General features: G+C 45.2%; 1 pseudogene and 1 gene segment (V, D, J or C); both read right to left on the reverse strand.

Moving 5' to 3' along the window:
• Positions 1–966: 966 nt before the first annotated feature.
• Positions 967–12,243, reverse strand: LOC114030800 (annotated as a pseudogene).
• Positions 12,244–23,242: 10,999 nt separating this feature from the next.
• On the reverse strand, positions 23,243–24,694 carry LOC114030801. The segment is given in 3 exon segments: positions 23,243–23,444; positions 24,231–24,537; positions 24,634–24,694. Coding segments are annotated over 3 exon segments (555 nt in total).
• Between the last annotated feature and the right edge of the window lie 1,841 nt (positions 24,695–26,535).

A 26,535-nucleotide genomic window follows, 5' to 3' on the forward strand; every position in this document is an offset into this window, starting at 1 on the left:
ATGAGAAAGCTGAGATTTAGGATCTCCCCAGCTGATGAGTGTCAGGATTAGGGCCCAGGTGCTCTTTATTGACTTACTTGGGTCTAAACAGTTTCTCTCTTTTAATGCTGGATTCTCATTTTGGAGTAAATGTAAAAATCAGTCTAGAAAGGGGGGGAGGTGCATTTCAAATACTTGTTTTGGCTTAGGGCACCTAGTAAGCCTGAGATCTGGAGCTTCAATGCTATTTTTGGTTGAAGAAGCAGACTCAAGGTCCAACCCAGAGAAGAGAGGATGGGGGGAGTGTGCGATCACAACCCACTGTTTCTAGAAGCCCGGCAGAGTCTGAAGAGCCATCAAGAGGGCTGCTATAGCAAGCCTTCTCGTTTCATGGGACAGAATCGATTGGACTGGTCCTTAGTGACGGAGGGAACATTTTGGTAGATGCGAACAAATGTGGCGATAATATGCAGTGAAGATGGCTGAGCATCGGAGCATTTTGGAACAGGTCTGGTGTTGACAAGGAAAGTCTCAAATGGATCCTGTGTACTAATGAAGGTTTTAACAGCGTTCACTTAGTGAGCCCCTACTTACTAACGACTCTCGTGGGCTCCTGATAAAGTTGAGGCAAAGGGCGATCGATCCCTGCCTTCCCCCAGCCGGTGGTCTCTGGCTTTCCCACCTCACTGATGACCTTTTATTTATTTTACTTATTATGTATGTGGGTGTAGAAGCTACAGGCCACCAGCTGGGGGTGGGGGGAAAACAAAACAATTCAGAGCCGATGAGGCGTTGTAAGATGTTTTAGCAACTTTATGGACCTTGGTGGAGATGTGAGCCTTTTTTCTTATCACTCTCATAAGAGTTTCAAAGTGGCCAAATGAACACAATGAAAAGGTCTCGGTGGCAGAATGTAGTTACAAGTACAAAACAGGACAGAAAACACACCAGTGGAAGAGGCCAGCGTGGGGTTTTTGTCTCGGTTTCTCATCTGAGTCTCTCACTGTGCCTAGCACCACTGTAATACAAGTTGCAGTAGTAGCTTCATCCTCAGGCTGGGCCCCCTTGATGGTGAGGGCGGCTTTGTCCCCAAGGAGGGACCCTGAGAACCGGGCAGGGACCCCTGATACAAGACTACTGGTATCATAGATGAGTAACCTGGGAACTTGGCCAGATTTCTGCTGGAACCAGTAGGGATAGTGCCCAGAGGTGACGGCCCCTGTGCTGGAGCTGCAGGTCAGGGTGACTGTCCCTCCAGGGATCACACTCAGAGACGGCTCCTGGGTCACCACTGCCTGAGAACTGACCCCTAAAACCAACAGCACAGACAGACACATCAGAAACAGAGACAGACGCAGCGCTGCCGGGGCCTTCGGCTCCACGCCCAGCTCACCCCTTCCTCTCCCCCAAGAGCCCAGAGAGCCTGCCCCCAACCTTTGCAGAGAGCAAGCAGGACAAAGAGCGGAGTCTAGGCCATGGTGTGGATGCTCTGCCTCCTGGGGCCCCAGCGCTTGGGCTGGGCTCCTGCCTGTCCCTCTTATCCCCCTCCCCCCCCCCCACCCCGGGAGGCTGGAGCATTCCTTCATGCAAATAACTCTTGAAATTGCCCTTATGGAGACCCTGAGTTGGGCCTCTGCTGGTTCTAGACGTAATATTGAGATAGGTGGGGCTGACTATGGCCTGGCCCTGAGGCTCCCCCACTGGGCCCGGCCAGGGAAGACAGCTGTAGGGGTAGCAAGCATTCATGAACGCTCAACACCATCTCTGGCTGTGGTTTCCTGGTTTCCCTGCTGGGATCAGGCCCTGCCATCATGCACTCATGGCAGTCCCACAGCGCCCCCTGCTGGAGCCAAGCCCTCACGCCATCTCCTGTTAATGAGAAAACACCAAGGACAGGTCACTTAGAGCAGGTACCTGGATGTGCCAGTCATCTGGTGCCATGGCCCCATCTCTTTGGGCTGTGGCCTTGGGATCCCATCCCCCTCCTCTGGATACAGTACTCAGGAACAGCCCAGCCAGCCAAGGTGACCAGAGTCACCGACACCATCCTTGTAGTAAAAGCGACACTAGTAAGACAGCCTTCACATGCAAAGCATTCCCCATCTATAATCTCATGGGATCCTCACAATGACCCTGGAAGGCAGGAGTCATGAGAGTTGGAGGGACTTTGGTGCTGCCCTGATCAAGGATGAGGGAAAGCTGGTCTGCAGGTCCCAACATCGTCCTGATGTAAGTGTGCAAAGGGCACCAGCCACTCTCCCATCATGAGGCTGCCTGTGTGTTTATGAAAAATATAAATACTGATACCATCCTCTGCATTTTAGGCGACAATTGTGTGTTTGTCTCCTTGTACTGGCAATCTAACCTTTTCAGGCCAGTGAATGAGAGCCAAGGTATATTTTTGGATCTCAGTTCCTAAAAAACACACGGCATCAGTTGCACATGATCAAGGGCAACTTTCCCTTCATTCTACTGAGAGGGCTTCCTATATATCTTTGTTTTTTAGCACAGTGCTCTATCCACTGAACCACCCATGTGTATCATGGAGAGTCGAGTGGAACAGATATCTTCATTGGCCGTGTCTAAACGTGCATGTGTATGTGTACGCATACACTCACACTCACACTCCATGTATAGAATCGTTATTTGCTCCCCGTTCTTTGCCCCTTGATCAGGAGGCGGGCGCCATGTTTCTTCATTTATCCTCTGGAAATGTGATTGGTCGTTATGCTGGTCAGAGTTTCTTCACCTTCAGATTCTTTGTTCTCATCATGTTGTTGTCACTGTACGAATTGCTCTCTTGGTTCTGCTCACTTCATTCTGCATCAGTTCAGACAAGTCTTCCTTCCCAAGTTTCTCTGAAATTGCCCCCTCCTCTTCGTGATTTCTTATAGCACAACAAGGAAGGGGTGGCAGTTAGGGTGATGGTAATGCAGAGGGATGGGATGGGCTCCCTCCCCATTGCCCTTCTGCATTAAGTCTCATATATACTACAGTGAATGGAAGGCAGGCATGCCCCCGTCTAAGGAGAGCAAAGGGTGGGAAGAACCCAATTGAACAGTACAGTCACATACGAGGAAGGTTCACCCTGACACGGCAGCTTCCTTAGCATGAAATCGGCCAGGGTTTCACGTAGAACTTGCACTGGGTTTTGGTAAGTAGGTGTCCTCTCTGTCTCCTGAGGATGCCCAACTACATGCCAATAACAGTGACAATCTAAATGAAGTGGATGAATAGGTACAAAAATATATACTACTCAGATTAAAATAACATGAATTGGAGTACTTGACTTTATCTGAGAAAAAAAAATTAACACACTGTATGCTCCCAAAGAAAAAAAAATGGAACCATAAAATTTACATGTGAATTCTACCAAAACATTTAATGAAAAATTAACTCCAGTACTATATGAATTAAAAATTAGTTAAAAAGGAGTCCTACTAATTCCTTCTAGAGCAAAAATGTGGTCTGGAAACCTAAACTAATGAGAACCAAAACAGAGAAAGAAAGTAATTGACTAATATCCTTAACAAATATCAATGCAAAAAAAAAAAGTAAATAAAATATTAGCTATGAGACTGCTGCAAATTATCACAAAAATCATGCACTATGGTGAAGCTGGATTTATACCAGGAATGTAGAGCTGGCTCAATATTAGACAAACTATCAGTGTAATTGACCATATTAATACCAAAAGATAAAATCAGGTGGTTATTTCAGTAAAGAAAACTTTTGAGAAAATTCAACTCTAATTTCTATAAAACAAAACAAAGTAAAAAATGGACAAGTAAAACATTAAATGGCTTTGGAGCAATCTGAGCTTTCCTTAAAATGATAAATAGTATCTACATAAAATCAGGAGCTAGAATTATCTCTAACAGGGATAAGATAGAAGGCTTCACAAGATCAGGAGCAAAGCAAAGTTATCCACTGACATTGTAATTGTTATTCAGTATACTGCTAGAAATGATAGCTTTAGTAAGAAGAGAAGAACCAGAAATGGAAGAAATAAGCGTAGGCAAAGGAGGAAGAAAGCTATCACTTTTTGCAGGTGATTTGATGGTTTGCTTAGAGTACCTTAGAGAGCCAATTAAAAAACAGAAACAATTGACAATGTCAGCAAAGTTGCAGGATATGAAAGAAACCTATACAAATGATTAGCATTCCTGTATGTTACCAACAAAATCCTTCGGGAAGAGAAAGAAAGAAAAATTCCATTTACAATCATGTCAGAGAGCATAAAATACATGGAAGCGCACCTGCCAAAACACACACAAAACTGTATGAACACCATGGTAAAACACTCTTTACACAAATAAAGCCAGATTTAAACGGAGAAACAGCCATTGCTCATGGGTAGGACAAGTCAATATAGTGAAAATGACAATACCACCTAAAGTAATTTATAGATTCAGTATCATACCGTTCAGACCAATAAAGGGTTATTTTAGAGAGCTAGAGAAAATAACACAATTCTTCTGGCATACAAAACGTTAAATATAGCAAAAGAATTAATGAATAAAGAAGTAAGTAGAGCATTTATCAGTATCGAATCTCAAACCATACTACAAAGTTATAATAACTAAAACAATTTGGTACCAAAAAAGAAGTGGATTAGTCAATCAGTAGAACAGATCAGGTGCACAATATGCAGAAGCAAATGACCACAGAGCACTAGTGTTTGATGAATTCAATGATCCTAGCTATTGGGGTAAAAATTCACAATTCAACAAAAACTCTTGGGAAAATTGGAAAACAGTTTGACGGAAACTAGAGAAAAGTCTGGAAAGCTGTTTAGGCTGCCAAAAATGTTATTTCTTAATATTTTCAGTTGAGCTAAGAAGAAAGTTTTAAATATGCTTCCAACCTGGAATGAGAAGAGGGGCTCCAAACAGTGTTGGGCTGGAAGGTTTCAGAAACACTCTGCAGGTATATTCTCTATACCTTAGGGTAGTTATACTTTTTCTAGTTCAGCTTCCCAACCTGTAGATCTATGCCCTTGGAGACCCAACACCAAGGCCTAACCTGAGGAGTATAAGGTAATCCAGAAGAGACAGTTATTGAGGGGAGTCTGGAGCCAGCCCTGGACAGACCTAGAGGTGGCCAGCCATCTAGGCACCAGGTAACCTTTCCTGCAAGACCAAACAGGGGTGGGAGTAAATTTGTCCCAGTTCTTCCTTGGAGACTCTCGCTGTGCCAAGGATGACTGTGATGCCAGGCCCAGTGAGACTCAACCTCATCCTCAGGCCTGGCTCCTGTATGGTGATGGCAGCATTGTCCCTAATGAGGGGCCCTGACAGACGGCCAGGGATGCCTCCTAAGAGATTTCTTGTTTCATAGATGTGCTTCGTGGGAGTCTGGCTGGATTTCTGCTGGAACCAGTAAGGATAACGATCAGAAGTGCCTATGAGTGACAAAATCCAGTAGAAGGTTGGGAAAGATGGAGCTAAGGAGATGAGGGGGAGGGTCTTTAAGGCCAGATAAAACTTCAAGAATTTGGCATCTTCTGAAATCTTTTCTATCTGTCCTGACCCTCCTTCACTCGTTGTGACCTACGCCAAGTTTTCTGGTGGACCTCTTTCATGAAATTATGTTTGTAAAGTTGTATGAATTAATTGTTTTGTATGTATTATATGTGTGTAGTGTTATATATATTATATATATATATATTTCTGTGATTTTTGTGTTCATGGCATTATAGATTTATAGCAGGAAGGGAACTCAGATATCATTAAGTCCAGCCCTCTCATTTTACAGGTGAAGAAACTGAGACAGAGGGTGGTTAAGTGACTCAAACTAATTCTCACAGGTGGTAAGCATTGGAAGCAGGATTAGAACTCGGAGTCAGTGTTTCATCCACTGGACCACACTGGTTTGCTGATTGTGGCCATTTTACTACCATACTCTAAGACCTCAGCTCTAAATCCATGGCAGAATCTTGAGCTGCTCAGATTGGTGCCTCCTGCAGTTTGGAATAAACTTTCTTAAAGAATGTGCAGTTTTCTCTTGCAGGCAATGTCATCTGTCTCCCAGAGGACAGACAGGTAGCCCTCTGAGTTCTAAGATTCTCAATTAAAATCCCATCCTTATGGACATGATGAAAATGGAGAGAACAGCCACTGACCAGATATTGGGCAAGGTTTGTAGCATCACATTTTGGGGGACCTAACACACTGAGTGACTCAGGAAGACCACAAAAGGTGTTGGGGCTGGAAAGTTACAGAAACCGTCTGTTGGTGAAATAGTTGGTACCCCTGGGACCACACCTGTCGGGGCTCACTCCCAGTCCTGGCCTGGTGAATACTGCAACTCCAGAAATAGGACTTAAGTGAGAATGTGGAAACACGCGTTGTCTTTCGTGGGAGCTGGGGACTTTGAATAAACTCTGCAGTGGGATAGAGGCTGGACCAGAAATGTTTGTCTCAATTCCCTGTCTGAGTGTCTCATTGTGCTGAGCGTGACCCGTAATGCAAGTACAGTAATAATCATCCTCATCCTCAGGCTGGGTCCCCCTTGATAGGGAGGGTAGATTCTCACTTCTCTGGTATTCATGATAAAAAGTTTTCAGGCAAAGGGCCTTTCCATATTGAATGCATTTCTATAGTTTCTTTCTTAGTGTGAATTCTCTTCGGTATGGTATGGTGAGCTCTTTGTAAAAATGCTCTGTCGTGTTCAGTACGTTGATGTGGCTTATCTCTAGCGTGAAGTTTCTCATGTCCAGTCAGGTCAGTTCTCACAGAAGGACTTGGAACTTTCTGTCCAGTCATAAGGTTTCTATCTGTTCCGGTATGTATGATAGTTTGAGTACATTTTTATTTTGAAGGGCTTGAGGTCATTGCCTTAATTCTCCATCTGAATCTGTCACAGTGCCAAATAGTACTGTACCACAAGGCACGTTGTCAGGCTGGTCCCCCTTGCTTGTTAGGTCAGCTTCGTCCTCAAGAAGAGGCCCTGAGAACCGGGCAGGGACACCTAATACAAGATTGTGGGTTTTATAGAGGAGTAGCCTGGGAACTTGGCCTCTTTTCTGCTGGAACCAGTAGAAATAGTGACCAGAGGTGACCATCTCAGTGCTGGAGCTATGTGGTTAGTGACTGTTCCTCAGGGGATCACAGAAAGAGATGGCTCCAGGGTCATCACAGCCTGAGAACCGACCCCTGAAAACAACAGGATGGATACATATCAGGAATGGAGAGAGGCATCATTGCCAAGACTCATTGCTTCATTCCCTGTTCCACCTCACCCCTCTGCCTCGAGAGCTCAGGTAATCTCCCCCTACAACCTTTGCAGAGAGTGAAAAGCATGAAAAGGGTCTGAGTCAAGGCCAAGGCTCTGCTTCCTGAGGCCCCGGAGATGGGGCTGGGCTTCTGCCAGTGCCTCTTATTCCCCCACCCCACCCCATCCTCAGAAGGTGGAGGGTTATTTCAGGCAAATATTTCTTCATACTGTCCTTTCTCAAGTGGACTCTGAGCCTGGGATCTCTGTTGGGTAAAGTCTTTAGGATGTAATGGGTGGGGTGTGGCATAGCCCCTGGGACAAGCCAGCGGGCACCCCACTAAGTTCAGGCAGGAAATAGTTGCTGGCATGGCAGGTGTCCATGAACCCAGAGAGCTTCTGCTCACCCTGAATATGGGTGGGTGATCTGAGTCATAATCAATTCCGAACATGGCTCAATCTCGCTAGTCCCAAAGGACTCCTGCTGGAGCCGGGTCCCCAAGCTTCCAATGTCGGTAAAGAAACACCATGGATAGATAGTCAGCAGGAGGCTCCCTGAATTTATCTAGATAAAAGCAAGAAAATGGAACTAGTAAGTAAATTTCCATAATGAAAGAAGTGACAAACAATGGAGGGGATAGAGTAGGAGCGGAAGAGAGCCAGCAGGAATAGAACCACCTTGCAGCAGCTGAAGCTAATGTAACTGAGACAGCTCGGTGGCATAGTGGCCTGAAGTCAGGGAGACTAGTTTTCCAAACTTCAAATCCGGCCTCAGACACTTACTTGTTGTGTGATTGTGTGGAAGTCGTTTGGCTCTGTTTGCCTCATTTTCTCATCTATAAAATGATCTGGAAAAGGGAATGGCAAACCACTCCAGTATCTTCACCAAGAAAACCCCAAATGGGGTCACAAAGAGTTGGACGAGGTTGAAACAAATGAATGATAAAAAAATGTACCTGAGGAGAAGTAGTGCTGTGCGTGCAGAAGAGGGGGATACTGTAACTTGACAATTACAATGCTAGATACCGATGGCAGAAAGTATGAACCTGACTCTAAGAAATTTAGATAAGAATGGAGTAAGCCACACAATAAGATGAAAAAGGAGTGGCAGACTGGATAAGAAAATAAAACCTTACAATCTGTTGCTTACATTTAAATACATCTGGTCGGCAAATGGATCACATTCAAACAACAGGGATACACAGAGTGAAACTGAGGAGAAGGAAAAAGGATTTAATATGTGTCAATGAAATCCCCCAAAGCAGGAGTTGCCATCATGCCATCTGACAAACCGAAAGCAGGTATGTAAAAAATTAAATGGGGTAGACAGAGAAAGTACATTATACTAACGTGACACATAGACAATGAAGCAGTATCGATAATAAACCCATACGCTCCAAGTGCTTTGGCATCCAAATTCAAAAAGGAAACTTTTACTGAACAAGAAGACATAGACAAGAACACAAGGGACTTCAGTGTCCCTCTCTCAGTTTTGCATAAGTTTAACTGAAAGATAAACAAAAGGGAAAATAGGAAACTGAACAAACTGCTGGAGCAAGTAGATCTAAAAGACTTAGGTTGTCTTCTAAATGGGACTGCAGAAGAATGTACTTATGTCTAAGCGTGACGTGGAACTTTCACCAAACTTGGCCGTGCATGTGCTGAGCTGAGGACCGCTGTAACGCGTGGCAGAGTAGTACTCAGCCTCCTCCTCGGGTTGGGACCTCTCGAAGGTAAGAGCAGCTTTGTCTCCAAGGAGGGACCATGAAAACTGCACAGGGATGCCTAATACAAGCTTATCGATGCGGCAAATGAGTCCCCTGAAACCTTGTCTTGGTTGCCACTCTAACCAGTGAGGATAGTGCCCAGAGGTGACGGCCGCTGTGCTGGAGCTGCAGGTCGGGGTGACTGTCCCTCCTGGGATCGCACTCAGAGATGGCTCCTGGGTCACCACGGCCTGAGAACTGGCCCCTGGAACCAGGAGGACAGACAAATTAGAGGCATCACTGCCAAGGCCCCTTGCTTCATACACAGCTTTGCTCTCATACCCCATTGAAGAATGCCCTCCAACCTTTGTGGAGGGTGGATAGCATGGGATTCAAGGCAGTGGGTTAGATATTCTGCTTTTCTGAGGCCCTAGGACTGAGGCTGGGCTCCTGCCAATCTCTTTTAAGCCCCCCCCAGACCACACTCTACCCTAGGTGGGTGGAAGGTTGCTCCGTGCACATATTTCTCCCAACCACAGCTATCTGGACCTAACGTCTGGGACCCTTGTTGGCTAAATGCTCGTTCATGTAGTGGGTGAGACAGGGTGTGGCCTGGCCTGGGTTTGCTCCATTGGGCCCAGTCAGGAAGCAGCTGCTGAGCATCCATGAATCCCCAGGGCCATGTGCAAACTCTGCATGGCAGTGTGATTGACCAGCTGTGACCACCCTTCATGACTCTTACACGGTAGTCCAACAGTGCCCCCTGCTGGATAAGGCCCTGAAGCCACCTGAAGCTGGGTCAGCTAGACCTGAATTTCCCATGTCGTCAGCCCCTTCCAATCCCTGGGTCCTCTCCTTTACACAGAAAACAAGAACAGCATCCTTGTTCAGAGTCACAACCTCCATTGTTTCTGTGTCAGCAATAAACTGCCAGAAACACGGCCTTTGAGTTGGAAGATGCTAGGACGTGGCCACAGCTAAGAAGGGGGGAGTGTTGGTCTGTAGAGGCCACTTGCAGCCGTTCTGAGGGGGAGACCCACTTCTCCCTCAATCTGAGATTGCTTTAAGGCAGCACATGAATGTTTTGTGAGCCCCCTTTTTGAGTCACTCCCCCAATTTTTGCCCATAGTTTGGACCCCATAGAGGTAAAGATTATTTCTCTTCAGGAATGTAGGAGAAACCCTGAGTGTTTGGAGGATTTCTGGTCCTGTTGGTCACAAATCACCATCCACCTCTCCCCATTACCAACCAACCAATAGGCATCAATTTGCTTTTACGAAAGTTACTTACTGAAGGTGTGGTAAGAAGAGTCGGCATAAAACACTCCCTTCGAACTAGATGTTCACTCTCCCTTTGTACACAAAAGATCCTTGGGGAGAATGGCTCAAATACAAAGTCCAAAGCATATGTATAGGTGGGACCATGGCACCAAGACCCATCATGAAACTCCTGTCTCTGGGAGTCATTTTCACCCTTTGAGGTGTCCTGATGAAGACTGACACAGGCATGGTGTGTGGTTAGATGAGGCCCTCTACTGCTGAACTGAGCTTAATAAACACTGGGACTAGTTTGGTCTTGATTTCTGGCACCCAAATGGGACGTGACTAAGTCAGAACAAATTTGAACTGTCCAACCCAGAATCCCTCCAACACACATAGAGGAGAAGCACACGCAAGATGGAGTTTGATGGAGTTTATCCAGGGAGAGTTCTGGGCAGAAGTAGTCAGCTGACCAGTAAAGTTGCAGTCCTATCCAGAAAGTCACAAAGACAAGTTAATGTCTGGTGTATTTGCTTGTATTGCTTGTCTGTCTGTGTCTTGTGCCTGAAATATCTATTAGGCACAAACCGTCGGACTCTGGAATGACCAGTTAGGCAGCCTCCCTGATGACCTGGTGAGCATGGCGCTCGTGATTTGGAGTTCAAAAGCAAGGACTTAATGGAAGATCTTCTTATCTAAGAAATGTTTAATGCCTTAAGTGAAGGTTAAGGAACAGAGTGGCGGATCGGTGGAATAGATTAGGTGCAGGAAACATTGTAGTGAGAGACCAGGTTGGCGCTGGCATTTGGCAGCTGTGATCTTCAATGGGGAGGAATAGGCAAGGGAATCAAGACAGAAGAATAATTGGAGTTGAACTGGTTTAACGAGGAGTTAGGACAGGAAATGAAAGAGCAGCTACTTCATTCTTAGTGATGGTGACATCACTAAGGATACAGGGGCAGAGGTGGAGGTCACCAACAATTTCTTCAGTGATTTCTTAGGAAATATTCCCCAAAATCAGTTTTTCAAGATTGTACACGTGTAACATGTCAAATGGTCACACAGTAGGGCAAGGGGAGGTAAGGAAGGAAAGAATTTGGGGCTCAAAAGATTAAAAAACAAATGTTAAATTGTTTTACATGTATTTGGGGAAAATATATTTTTTAGAAATCTGTATACCAGGAGCCCTTCTCTGGGAAGGAGGACATATTTGAAGTCTCATCCATTCCTAGAGTGCTGATCCATTGGTTTCCTAGCCCTCAGGGGGCCTGGTGATGTCACTGGAAAGAGCCCCCCTCCTGTGGCTGAGCTAAAAAGGGAGACTCCAGAATGTGTTGGGCTGGAACGTTTCAGAAACTCTCTGCAGTTGTAATGGCATCTGCACTTTTGCTTCCGGATCCACACTCTTAGAGGGCCCACCCTCAGGCCTGGGCTGAGAAATACACACAGGTCAGGAAAAAGGACAAACAAGTCAATGCAGAGCCATGCCTGGCATGGCCTAGAGGCTGGGCTTCTAGGAGACCTTTGAGTAACTTCTCTAACTGGGACCAGGCCCCCCGGAGAAGGTTTATGTCTCAGTTCCCCATCTGAATCTATCACTCTGAGCCCGGGTTCCACTGGTGTACCACAGGGCACAGAAGTAGCCAGCCTCATCCTCAGGCTGGGCCCCTGTGATGGTGAGGGCGGCTCTGTCCCCAAGGAGGGACCCTGAGAACCGGGCAGGGACAGCTAATACAAGATTGATGGTGTGGTAAATGAGCCCCCAGGAGCTTGGCCGGATTTCTGCTGGAACCAGTGGGGATAGAGCCCAGAGGTGACGGCCCCTGTGCTGGAGCTGCAGGTCAGGGTGACTGTCCCTCCAGGCATCACAGTCAGAGACGGCTCCTGAGTCACCCCAGCCTGAGAACTGAACCCTGAAACCAACAGGACAAACACAGACATTTCAGAAACAGAGACAGGGGCATCACTGGCAAGGCACCTTGCTTCACACCCAGCTCTCCCTTCACCTTCCCCCAAGGTCCCAGGGAGCCCCTTCTCCAACCTTTGCAGAGAGTGAGGAGGATGAGGAGAGGAGTCCAGGCCATGGTCTAGCTGCTCAGCTTCCTGAGGCCCCAGGGCTGGGGCTGGGCTGGATCCAGTCAGCCCCTCTTATCCTCCCAGCCCACCCCAGCCTGGGAGTCTGGAGGGTTGTTTCATGCAAATAACTCCCTAAGTTGTACTTATTGGGACTCTGAGTGGGGTCCCCTGCTGGGTCTAGGGTTAATATTGAGGTAGGTGGGGCAGACTACGGCCTGGCCCTGAGGTTACCCCACTGGGCCCAGCCAGGAAGCAGCTGCAGGAATTCATGAATACGCACACACAATGCTACCTCTGGCTGTGTTTCCATGATTTCCCTGCTGTGATCAAGCACCACCATGAGGCACCCATGACAGTCCCACAGTGCCCCCTGCTAGAATTAACTCCCAAAGCCCCCTGATACTACTGAGGAAATACCAAAGTTAGCCACCCAATGGCAGGTACCTGAATTTTCGTGGTAGCATGGTATCACCTCCTTGGCCTGGTCTTGGGATTCTACTTTGCTCTTTTGGACATAGTTCTCAAGAGTAGTCCACCCAGCCAGCTGACCAGAGTCACAACCACCATTCCTCCACTTTGAGCCCTGATATTAATAGTTAACATTTTTAAGGTTTGCAGTGCACTTCAAATCAATGAACTCATTTAATCCTCACAATGACCTGTTAGGTGGGGCCCTTAGAGTTAGAAGGGACTTGGGTGCTACTCTACCCTCATCAAGAATGTAAGAAAGCTGGTCTGAGGACCATGACATCAGGAGCTGTGCCATAGCTGTGGGCAGAGCACCAACCACTATTCCATCATGAGGCTGCCTGTGTTGTTGTTAAGTCTTTCAGTCATTTCAGACTCTTCATGACCCCACGGACCATGGTATGCCAGGCCCTTCAATCCTTGATACTATCTGTCTATCTCATCCTCTGCCATCCCATTTTCCTTTTGTCTTCAATCTTTCCCAGCATCAAGAGCTTTTCCAATGAGTCCTGTCTTCTCAATATGTGACCCAAGTACTCAAGGTTCAGCTTCAATATTTGATCTTCCAGTGAACAGCCTAAATTAATTTCTCTACGTGTTGACTGATCTGACCTCCTTACTGTCCAAGGGACTCTCACAACTCTTCACCAGCACCACAATTCGAAAATGTTGATTCTGTAGTGCTCAGCTTTCCTTAAAGTCCAACTCTCAGACCCATACATTGCTCCTTGAAAAGTCATAACTTTGATCACGGGAACCTTTGTCAGCAAGGTGATGTCTCTGCTTTTTAGTATACTGTCCAGATTTGCCATAACTTTACTTCCAAGGAGAAATCATCTATTTATGATTGCAGTGACCATCTGCAGTGATCTTTGGGTCAAAGAATAGAAAATCTGACACTGCTTCCAATTCTCCACCTTCTTTTTGCCATGAAGTGATGGGACTAGTCACCAAGATCTTAGCTTTTTGGATGTTAAGGTCAAGCCAGTTTTAACATTTTGCTCTTTCACCCTCATGAAGAGGCTTCTCTTCACTTGTCATCAGAGTGCTATCATCTGCATATATGAAATTGTTGGTATTTCTCTAGGCAACCCTAATTCCAACTTCTGATTAATCCAAGCTAGCATTTTGCATGTTGAACTCTGCATAGAAGTTAAATAAACAAGGTGACAATAAACAACTTTTTCATATTCCCTTTCCAATCTTAAAGCAAACAATTGTTCCGTATTCGATTCCAACTGCTGCTTCTTAGCCCACATACAGGTTCCTTGAGAGAAAAGTAAAATGATCTGGTTCTCCTCTCTCTTTGGGAACTTACCACATTTTGTTTGGATTCACACAGTCAAAGGCTTTAGTATAGTCAATGAGGCAGAAGTAGATTCTTTCTGGAGCTCCTTTGCTCTCTCCATAGTCCATCAAATGTTGGCAATTTGGTCTCTAGTTTCTCTGCCTCTTTGAAAATCAGCCTGCTCTTCTGGTAATTCTCAGAGCACATATTGCTGAAGCCTAGCTTGCAGTATCTTAAGCATAACCTTGGTAGTGTGTGAAATGAGCAGAATTGTTTGAGAGTTTGAAACATTCCTTGGCATTGCCCTTTTTTTTTTTTTTTAAAGATTGGGACATAAGCTGATCTTTTCTAATCCAGTAGCTACTGCTTAATTTTCCAAATTTGCTGGCATATTGAGTGTAGCACTTTAACAGCATCATCTTTTAGAGTTTAAGATAGCTCAGTTGGAATTCAATCACCTCTACTAGCTATATTGTTAGCAATGTTTCCTAAGGCCACCTAACTTCATTCTCCAGAATGTCTGGCTCTAGATCAGTAACCATCATGGCTATTGGTGATGTTAAGATTTTTCTTGTGTATTTCTTCAGTATATCCTTGTCATCTCTGCTTAATCTCTTCTGCTTCTGTTAAATCCCTGCCATTTTTGTCTTTTATCATGCTTACTTTTGCGTGAAACTTCCCTTTGATATCTCTAATTTTCTTGAAAACACGTCTTGTCTTTCCCATGCTACTATTTTCTTCTACTTCTCTGCATTGATTATTTAAGGAAATCTCTCTCCTTGCTATTCTCTGGAATCTTCATTAAGTTGGATATATCTTTTCCTTTCCCCATACCTTTCCCTTTCTTTCTTTTCTTTGCTATTTGTAAAGCCTCATCAAGCAGCTGTTTTGCTTTCTGGCTCTTTCTTTCCTTTGGAATTTTTTTGGTTGGTGCCTACTGTACGGTGTTATAAATCTTTGTCCATATTTCTTCAAGCACCTATCTAACAGATCCAATCACATAAATCTATTCATCACCTCCACGTCATACTTATAAGGGATGTTATTTCTGACTGATGGTTTTCCCTACTTTCTTCAGGTTAGGTCTGAATTTTGCAAGAAGAAGCTCATGATTTGAGCTACTGTGAACTCCAGGTCTTGTTTTAATTGACTGAATAGAGATTCTCTACCTTTGACTGCAAAGTATAGAATCAGTGTGATTTTTATATTGACCATCTAGTGGTGTCCATGTGTACAGCCACTTTTTGGGTTATTGAAAAAGAGAGTTTGTTATTGAAAAAGGAATTGATCATTTCCATATTAAGCAATATGACAGGTGTAATAAATATACTAATAATTTAGTTTTCTCAAGAGCTGCCTGTCTGGCGTAAGACTTAGAGCTTACAATGCAACTCAAACCGATGAATCTAAACTCTGACAATGCTGACAGTCACTGGACCTTAAGTGAAGTGAATCAAAGATTGTAGAAGCTGTTCCCACCAGAGAATTCTGGTTCTGTACTTTAGGGGAGGTAGTCACAACCCCCAAAGACTTGACTCCAGAACTGTATTGTAGGACTCATAGGTTTCTCATGGGAAACCACTAAATAAATGTCTGTGATCCACCTTCCATCTTCCTTCCCCAGTTGTGTTAAGTATATAACCTGTGCTTTTACTTCAGCTAAGAGAACATTCCTCACTCTGAAATTGATTAATTGACTGACCATCTGATTGCTGGCACTCCTGTCTCCAGGTCTGCTTTGTGCATCTCTCAGAATTCTCAGGTTAGAGACTGGCTCAGTAAAAGTCTGGTTAACATTATAAAGATTGAGTTATCTTGACAAAATTCTTACTCTTCACCCTGCTCAGTTTTGTACTCCAATGCCAGACTTGCCTCTCATTCCAATTGTCTTTTGATTTCCTACTTTAGCATTCCAGTCCCCTATGATAAATGTGACATCTTGCGTGAGTGTGTGTGTGTGTTTCTAGAGAATGCTGTAGGTCTTCAAAGAGCTGACCTACTTTGGCATCATTGCTTGGAGCCTAGACTTGCATCACTGTGGTGTTGAACCATTTGCCTTGAACTTGAACAGATGCTATTCAGTCATTTTTTAGATTGTGCCCCAATACTGCTTTTCTTACCCTTTCATTGACTATGAGGGCTACTCTATTCTTTCCAAGGAATTCTTGACCACAATAGTACATGGAATGATCATCTGAATTAAATTCATCATTCCCATCTACTTAAGTTCACTGACACCCAACATGTTCATGTTTGATCTTTCCATCTTCCGTTTAACCACATACAGTCAACTTGCTTCATAGGCTGCCTGTATGTTCACTGAAAAAAAAAACCAAACATTAATAGTGGCGGTCCTCTGCATTTTAGGCTCAAGTTCATTAGAAATGATTTTATTTAACTTATGCTTGATTTCCTATCCAAACATTTCTAGTTTGGAGAGAGAGATGTACAAACTGGAACTGTCCCCCATGCCTTCCAACATGACTCTTTACACTAAGACGTTTTGAGGAAACGTTTATAAGAATTTTGAACAAGAAAGAGATCATAATATGTGAGTTACAGTTCTGGGATTAACATTCTAGAAGAGTCGAGAAACAAAGTCACTATCTCAGTCCCTCCTGGATCCCTCCTGAAGTAAACAAAGGAACTTACTGACCTTAAAAAACATCCATTTCACTTTTCAATGGGGAAAGATAGGTAAAAGCAATCACCCCAGGTGGATGAGGAGGTATCAATGCAAAGAAGATCAATTACTCTTTGATAAAAGATTGAGTACCAGCTTTAAGGGGGCAGCTAAGTGGGAGAGTCAATAGAGCACCAGGAGTCAAGAAGACTGATCTTCCTCAGTTCAGTTCTGGCCTCAGATACTAACTAGTTAGCTCTGTGACACTGGGCAAGTCATTTAACCCTGTTTGTCTCCGTTTCCTCATCTGTAAGATGAGCTGGAGAAGAAAATGGAAAACTCACTTCGGTATCCTTACTAAGAAAACTCCAGCTCAGATTCCTAAAATCTAGCCATTACTCAGATTCTTAGAATCTAGCCAATACTTGCAGACTACTAATTTCCTCAAGAGTCTAGCAATAAGGTGGATCTTTAATAAACCTTGTTTTTGGCTAAAAGAAGGCTTGGGTCTAACTCTTTTGGGCAGGATCTGCGTGTTGTGATCTTGGGGTTCCAGCACCCCTAACCTCTACACCTCATCATATGATTCCCCAACCAGGAAAAACTGCCTTATACCAAGCTCTTCACCAGCTGAGACTGGAAGATTTATGTCTTCTAGAATATAGGCCATTCACCTATAGTTGATAGCAAACAGTGGGTACCAGCCAATGTCCTCCCATCATTCCCCGGATGCAATCTGTGCTTGGTTCCAGTCAACCTCCTCTTTGGGACCCCCTCGAGGCAGGGACAGCTCTATGCCCCTTGCCAGCAGGAAGCAGTTTCAGAAGCCACCTTTGCCCCTTACCCCAAAAGAATTTGAGTCCCATTTCTTTGAGGGGGGAATGAGGAGGATAGGAGCTAAATCCCAAAAAGGAAAAACCCTGGACTTTCCCATATGGCCAAATCTCTGGCGTTTGCCTGAGGCTATAATCCCATCAACTGGTCTTTCTTTATGGCTATACCCAATCTCCTAATTCTGTTACCCTTAACCTAGCCTAGCCCTCCCTATGGCCCCTGGCCATTTCCCACACTTAATCCTAGCTAGGCTCCATTCTCCAGGTCCCAGGAGTCCTGTTCATCCCAGCTTACTGGCCACTCCCATTTAGATCTTCCTTATACCCCTCCTCTAGTCACCCCAAACTACTTGGCCACTCCTAGATCCCTCCCACAATCTTTCTGTATATAAGGTCCATCTTGTCTCCATTAAAGTGCTCAGATTCCTAAAATCTAGCCGCTGCTCAGATTCTTAGAATTTAGCCAATACTTGCAGACTCATAGATTCCTCAAGAGTTTGGCAATACGGCAGATGTTTAATAAACCTTGCTTTGGCTGGAAAAAAAACACTCCAAATGGGGTCACAAAGAGTCAGACATGACTGAAAATGACTGAACAACAACACCACCTTTAATACATTTCACCAAGAAAGGCCTTCATATAGCAGAACTATTACCTATATTTCCAGGGGGTCTTTAGCAGGAATCTGGAAAGAGTTGTAAGGAAAAGTATTATTTCATAATGTATTGTTCTTTATTCTATGCTTATAAAAAGGAAGTCGATCCTTCACTTTGGGGACGTTGGCTAAACTGTGGCACCTATTGACCCATTCTATCGGCTGATAGAGCCCCTGTTAATAAAATCGTATCATGTTTGGAGAATATATGCCTCACTCTACATTTGTTGAATTTCACTTGTGACAGTTTCCATCCATCATATCAATCTCTGATGTCAGTCTGATGCGTTGGACTCTACAAAACTTAGGCACCAAATGCACCTAAGGACTGGGCAGTGATGACTGGCCCAAATCTTTGATGCCTCTTGCTGATAAGAAATTTTTGTACATTCACTTAATCAAAATTGAAAAGTGAGAATTTCAAGATAAATTTGAAAGGAGCAGTGTCAGGGTCTAAAATCTCTAGGACTCTCCCACATCCCCAACAACTCTCTTGAATCTCATCTTCCACTGACTCAAAGACCTTTTCAGGGAAGAGCTCTAAGTGGTCCCCTACTGTCTAAGTCACAATACAAAGAGAAATCATCTCTCTACTCTTAGTAACCATTTCCTGGCTGCTTAATTCTAACCACAAAGCCACTCACAGGGCAGCTCTGCTCTGATATCAGGAAGCAGCACTTGGTGTCCTTATAGCCATCTTTTCCCAGTTTTATCATTTTCTTTCAGTATCATTACCAGAGTGAAGAAGCACTGGTCTTGCTGCAACTGTGACCTCTTACCAAGTGCCATCTGCAAGCCTGATTCTCCCACCTATTGCCTTGAAGGGGGCTGGAAAACAGAATAAAAAACAAGTAACAATACTAATAACTTGCACTTACATATAGTGCTTTCTACATACCAAACACTGGTACCCTTTATAAACCCTTTATACATATTATCCCCATTTGACTGTGGAGGAAACTGAGGCAAACAGAAGTTAAGTGTCTTGCCCAAGGCCACAACTAGTCAGTATTTGAATCCAGATCTGAACTTCTTGCCTCCAAATCCAGTGCTTTCTCTAAAACTTCAAAGAGGAAGGCAAATGATTATGAACAGGAGAATGGGGGTGGAGGTCGATGGTGAAGGTTGAAGCCAGAATACCATCAAATTTGGAGTCTATTACATGGACTCTAAAGAGCTGTATTGCTCAGATGAGCACCAATGAGTTTCACTGCTCCCCAAGAATATAAACAAACCTTGAAGGGCCAGTGACAGACTGGCCCATGACCATCCAAGATGCCAGGGGAAGCCGCCTTGCATGGATTTACTCTTTTTTGGGAGGGAGGAGGTTCTGTGACTCCCCTCATCTATGAGCTGTCTCTTGTTTTCCACATTATGGAAATTTTCACCACTGTGAAAAGAATGGAGGGTAAGCCCTTTGGGCTGTCTTTGATACTCCTCCCACTTGCAGCTTATCATAGCTCCTTTTTAAACTGCCATTTTGGTAATGTCTATTATTGTAAATGTTTTCTTAGAATGTATGTGTCAGTGTATTAAAATCTGGCTCCGTCATTCAAATCTGTTTCAATTTTGTCAATCTGAGTGCTAGCAGTGCGATTAGAAACCCATGGAGGACAAAATCTGGGAACGAAATAGCTTCAAAGTATTGCACTTTATCCCTACACAACCAAGGTTAGCATTCCTAGAGTGAGATCATTGACTGAGTCTTAAAGGATCAAAGCAGAGTACCTGGCATGGGGCCTACTTATTCCTTTTTTGTGTGAAGCAGTCAGGGTTAAATGACTTGCTCGGGGTCACACAGCTAGTAAGTGTCAAGTATCTGAGACCAGATTTGAACTAAGGTACTCCTGACCCCAGAGCCGGTGCTCTATCCACTGCACCATCTTGCTGCCCTGAGCCTATTCATTCTTGCCCTCTTGGTTGGCTTACTCAGTTAAACCTTTTCTCACACTGGTGGGGCTGGGGTTCCCAAAGAAGGAGCACCAAGATGACACAGTGAAAATCCTCTTTGGGTATGAGACATAACCAGCCAAATGTCCATTCTTTCAACCTATGGTCAACAGACTGGAAAGAGTCAGTTATTCAGCCACTTGGGGAATATTTATGAACCACCTACTCTGGCTCTGTTCTAGGTACTGAAAATACAGAGAAAGGCAAAAATTCCTGCTTTTGAGGTGTTCACTGTCTGAGGGAGAGAACATGCAAACCACTCTGGACAAATGCTCTATATAGAGGGTCAATTGGAAATAATCAATGGAGGGAAGGCAGCGGCATTAAAGGGCATTGTCAAATACCTGTGCATGCTCTGAAGTGGAGATCAAGGCCCTCCATTACACACCATCACACATTTCAAGAAGGTGAGCCCCCAGCCCCCTCGCCCCACAACCTGTACCCCAAGCTGCTCTGGCAGCAAGTAGAGAAGGCTCTGAGGACGGAGCTCCCATTGGCCAATGCTCTGTTACCTTCTTCTTTACCTTAAGAGTTACAACTCAAAAACCCAAGTTTCTCCCAATCTAACTGCTTTTCCAATGACACTGTTTCCAATCTCTTCCTTCTCCTAGTTGGCTTCCCCTGCACGTAATGTCTTTTCAAATTGTGGGGCCTGGAATTGCACACAATATTCAGATATAGTCAGACATAGGTGCTGTCTTATCTTCAGATTATTTTAAATTGGGATTGTCACTTTTTCACAGAGGAAGTCACATCTTATGGATTTGGCAATAACGGATGAAAGAGAGGTGAATAGAAAATGTATAGGTCTTGGACTAATAATAATAGTAATAATAATTTAATGTTAACTAGGAGTGAGCCCCCACAGGTGTGGTCCCAGGGGTACCAACTATTTCACCTACAGATGGTTTCCACAACTTTCCAGCCCCAACACTTTTTGTGGTCTTCCTGAGTCACTCAGTGTGTTAGGTCACCCCAAATATGACTGCTACAAACCTTCCCCAATATCTGGTAGTGAAATGGCCACAATCACCAAACCAGTGTGGTTCAGTGGATGAAACACTGACTCTGAGTTCCAATCCTCCCTCTGATGCCTACCACCCGTGAGAATTACATTGCTCTCCCTCTGCCTCAGTTTACCCAACTGTAAAATGGGAGGGTTGGACTTAATGATGTCTGAGTTCCCTTCCTGCTATAAATCTATGATGCCATGAACACCTGTATGTGCCAGTCATCTGGTACCATGGCCCCATCTCTTTGGGCTGTGGCCTTGAGATCCCAACCCTCTCCTCTGGACACAGTCTTCAGGAATAGCCCAGCCAGCCAAGGTGACCAGAGTCACCGACTCCATCCTCCAGTGTCTGCTACAAACCATCCTTGTAGTAAAAGCAACACTAGTAACAGGTGGCCTTCACATCCCATGTTAAGGTTTGCAAAGCATTCCCTATCTGTGATCTCATGGGATCCTCACAATGACCCTGGAAGGCAGGGGTCATGAGAATCGGAGGGACTTTGGTGCTGCCCTGATCAAGGATGAGGGAAAGCTGGTCTGCAGGTCCCAACATCGTCCTGATGTAAGTGTGGAAAGGGCACCAGCCACTCTCCCACCATGCGGCTGCCTGTGTGTTTATGAAAAACATAAATACTGATACCGTCCTCTGCCTTTGGGGCAACAATTGTGTGTTCGTCTCCTTGTACTGGCAATCTAACCTTTCCAGGCCAGCGAATAAGAGCCAAGGTATATTTTTGGATTTCAGTTCTTATAAAATGACCAATGGGAACTTTCCCCTCATTCTACTAACAGGGCTCCCTGTATGTCTCTGTTTTGAAATACATTTTTTGTTAATCAGCAAAAATTGTCCTTCTCTGCCTTCCATTCCTCTACCCACCCCAACTGAGAAAGAAAAAAGAAGCAAAACCCCTGTTACAAATATGTAAAGTCAGGCAAAACAAATGTCTTCATTAGCCCTGTCCAGAAGTAGACACACCACACACACACACACACACACACACACACACATTTATACACATATACTTCATTGGTCTTGTCCTTCATAATCAGAGGACAAAAACGCCATCACTCTGTCAGGACCCTTGTGTGGTGTGTCTAACTGTGGCTGAGAACACCAATACAGCTCAGAAGGGCGTGCCTACAGGTCAAGCACAAATAGTCATGTCATCTCTTTTGAGCTACCACAATTCTCCTTTCATTGAGTACAGCACCTTCTTTGATGTGGGCATGCTACACTGGGTGGTCTTGTACCACTATCTCCTGTATCTCCCAGTCAATGCCAAAGTTTTTAGAGAGCTCTTGAGAGTGTCCTCATATAATTTCTTCTGACCTATGTGTGAGAGATGTTCTTATGTGAGTTCTCCACAAAACACTCTTTTAGGCAAATGTACGTTTGTCCTCTGAACAACATGGCCAGCCCATCAGAGTTGCACCCTCTGCAGTAGGGCTTGAATACTTGGCAGTTTAGCTTGAGGAAAGACCTCGCTGTCCAGTACCTTATCTTGCCGAGTGATCTTCAGAATCTTTTGAAGACAATTCAAATGGGAGCAATTCCATTTCCTGGAATGATGCTGGTAGATTGTTCAGGTTTCATGGCCGTACAGCAACGAGGTCTGCACAACAGGCTATGCCTTCGTTTGGTAGGAGAGTAATAGCACTTGACTGCCAAACCCTGAGCTACCTCTGACAATGCATGCATCAACCTTATCATCAATGTGTGCATCCCTGGAAAATATACTGCCAAGATAAGTGAACTTATCCACAGTATTAACAACTCCTCCATTTGCTGTAACTTCTGGTTCCGTGTATGGATGGTGTGGTGCTGGTTGGCAGAGAATCTCTGTTTTCTTGGTGTTCATAGTCGGGTCAAAATTAGCACCAGCAGCAGAGAATGGATCCACACTGTGTTGCATCTCAGTCTCAGAGATTGCATTGAGTACACGGTCATCTGCAAACAAGAAGTCAAGAATCAAGTCTCACTCCACTTTAGTCTGGGCTCAGAGCCTTTTCAAGTTGAATAATTAATCATCCATGCAATAGCTGATCTTGATGCTGTTATCATCCTCATTGAAGGATTCCAACAACGCTGCTGGAAACATCATGCTAAAAAGCATGGGAGCCAGCACACAGCCCTGCTTCGCTCCATTGGTGACCCTTCCTCAGCCCTCTCTGAAGCCTCACTGGCTCTCAGGTAGATGGCCATCTTCCAGGTAAAGGACCAGCCTATCGAGGAGGACTCTGGTAGGAATCTTGCCAGCAACGTCGAAGAGAGACACCACCCCCTTCTCCTTCAGAGTCTGTTTTTTTTCTCTTTGCAGCTCCTTGTGCAGTTCCGTTGCTGAGGGATGACTTGCCCCACTGGTTAGAGGTCTGGCCACTCTGAGGTCATGGGACAGAGGTTTCAGCTGGCCTTTATACTCATAGGGCCTCAGAGGTCCAGGCTAGTCACCCAGCCCTCAGCCTTCCAGTGATGTCACTGGGAAGGGCCCAAGAGCCATCGCTGGCTTTGAAGAAGAAATATTAATAGTGAACTCGACATTGTAATCATGTCTGGCGAATTGGGGCAGCTGGGTGGCACAGTGGATAGTGTGCTGGACCTGAAGTCCAGAAGACTCATCTGTCTGAGTTTAAATCTGTCCTCAGACATTCACTAGCTGTGCGACCCTGAGCAAGTCACGTTACCCTGTTTACCTCGGTTTCTCATCTGTAAAAGGAGCTGGAGAAGGAAGCAAAGCACTGCAGTATCTCTGCCAGGAAAGCCCCAAATGGGGCCACGGAGAGTCTGACACGACTGAAACCACCGAACAACAACCACCCTCAACAAAGTTTAGTAATTTCACATTATTCTAAATCCAAACATTCCTAGCTTAGAGAGAGAAATGTCCAGACTGGCAGAGGGCCTGCCATGCATTCAGACACCTCTCTCTAGGATGATCTGAAGTGGCATCTAAAGAAATATTGACCAAGGAAAACGTCACAATATTATGAAATAATTTGGACGTACCACACCATTTTAACTAGTGGAGCGAGGGTGGCGTAATAAACAACCCAGTTCTTTCCTTCCCCGCTCCCCTCAGCACGGAAAGGGCAAGGTCTGTAGCAGAGCGACGTTTGGGGCAGTGAGTTTTTGTCTCAGTTCCCCATCTGAATCTATCACTGTGACACTGAGTTGCACTGCTGTACCACAGGACACAGTAGTAGTCAGCTTCGTCCTCAGGCTGGGCCCCCTTGATGGTGAGGGCGGCTTTGTCCCCAAGGAGGGACCCTGAGAACCGGGCAGGGACCCCTGATACAAGAATGTTGGTATTATAGATGAGTAACCTGGGAACTTGGCCAGATTTCTGCTGGAACCAGTAGGGATAGTGCCCAGAGGTGACGGCCCCTGTGCCGGAGCTGCAGGTCAGGGTGACTGTCCCTCCAGGGATCACACTCAGAGACGGCTCCTGGGTCACCACTGCCTGAGAACTGGCCCCTGAAACCAACAGCACAGACAGACACATCAGGATGGTGCCAGAGGCATCGCTGCCTTGCTTCATGCTCAGCCTTCCCCAGGTTTCTCCCCCGAAACCTTGGCTAAGAGCAAGCAACGCCATGAGGAGAGCCGTCAAGGCCATGCTGGAGATGCTGTTTCTGGGGCTCAGAGCTGGGCCGGGCTCCTGCCGGTGCCTCTTAAGCCCCCGCTGCCCACTCTGGGAGGATGTGGCTTTGCCTCATGCAAATACTTCTCTTCACCACACCAGGTCAGGGGGACAACAGCGCAGGTGCACCCGGGGCTCAGGCAGGGATGACAGACGTCCCCTGCCAGCTCTAGAGAGGATTGTGTGATGAATCAGCTGTGATCAAGCCTCAGGAGGTCTCGTCCAAGGCAGTCCCACAGCGCCCCCTGCTGGAGACAGGCCCAAAGTCATTGAGGACACCCCAAGCAAAGGTAGAGCCTACAGAATGCGGCTGAACTACCCCTTCATCCCCTTAGCTGCGACATTGGAATCCCGGGTCTTCTCTCCACAGACACTGAGATCAGCCCACTCAGCCCTCAGCTCAGTCACAGACTCCACCGTCCACTGTCAGCCACATACTGGGCAGAAACACGCCCTGTCAGACATGGGAGGTGCCTGGAGCTGGCCACAGTAAAGAAGGTGGGAAGTCTGTTTGCCATGCCGCTTCCAGCCGCTGAAAGCAGGGCACCAACCTTTCTCCCCTCCTGAGGTTTCCTGGAGGCAGCACAGAAAAGGACCCAGAGACCTGCCTGGAGGGCACTCTCACAACTTTCACTCACACTCTGAATCCCCAAAGGGCAGAGGCTATTTAACCTAAGGGCTACAAGGGTTACCTGAGGGGCTGGGAGTTCCTAATCCCATCGCTCACCCGCCCCTCCCTGTGTCCTCCCCTCAGATGGAGAGGGGTAGAGCTACATCATTGCCAACATTTGCCAAATCAACCCATCATCCATCTTTGAAGACTTATTACTCAGGTTCCAGGTCATCTGAGTAGCAAGAGAAAGATGAGACCAGCGCTTCTTTACCTGTGGGTCATGAAAAATTTGGCAACAGTAAAAGTCAACGTGCAATGATGGAAACTTCATTCCAAATCCAACGAGTAATGAATCCAAGGCATTTCTGGCAGCGCTTGCCCACGCTGCATCTCACAACTTCACTGCAGCCCTGAACACAAGGCGTGCACACTGTGCACCGGACCATGCCATCACAACGTACAATGCCAATGAATACTGCCAGAAACCCCTTGGATCAGATTTGAGACTGTCATATGCGATAAATTGCAGTGTTTTTGCTGTACATACAAAGTTTTCTGCTCTTACAGAAACATAATAGTTTAATTATGGAAAATAAACATTTTTAATATTTTCCTACCATCGTTCCTCAGCAGGTAAGTATCAAATTAATGTGTCTTCAGATTGTATTCTGTTAGAATGTTTGATTTTTAAATTACTATTATCTCCTTTTTTCATGTTTTTATTTACTATTTTATTTTTCCCCAGTTACATGCAAAAACAATTTTTAACGTTCATTTTCAAAACTTTGAGTTCCAAATTCTGTCCCTTCCTCCCTCCCCCCCCCCCCCCCCACTAAGAAGGCAAGCAATTCAACATAGGCCATACATGTGCAGTCACGTAAAACTTTCCATAATAGTCATGTTGTGAAAGAAAACAGAGAAAAAAATAATGAAAAATAAAGGAAGTTTAAGAAGTATACTCCAATCTATTCAGATACCATCAGCTCTTTCTCTGGGGATGGATAGAATTTTTCATCATATGTCCGTCAGAGTTGTCTTGGATCATTGTATTGCTGAGAATAGCTAAGTCATTCACATCTTACCACAAGGCTGTTACTTTGTACACAATACGTGTCACTTTGCATCAGCTCATGTAAACCTTTCCAGGTTCTTCTGAGAGCATCCTGCTCCGTATTTCTTTTAGCACAATAGTATTCCATCACAATCACATACCACAATT

The sequence above is a fragment of the Vombatus ursinus genome, unplaced genomic scaffold (assembly GCF_900497805.2).
Source record: "Vombatus ursinus unplaced genomic scaffold, bare-nosed wombat genome assembly UNPS02015012.1, whole genome shotgun sequence".
NCBI lineage: Eukaryota > Metazoa > Chordata > Mammalia > Diprotodontia > Vombatidae > Vombatus > Vombatus ursinus.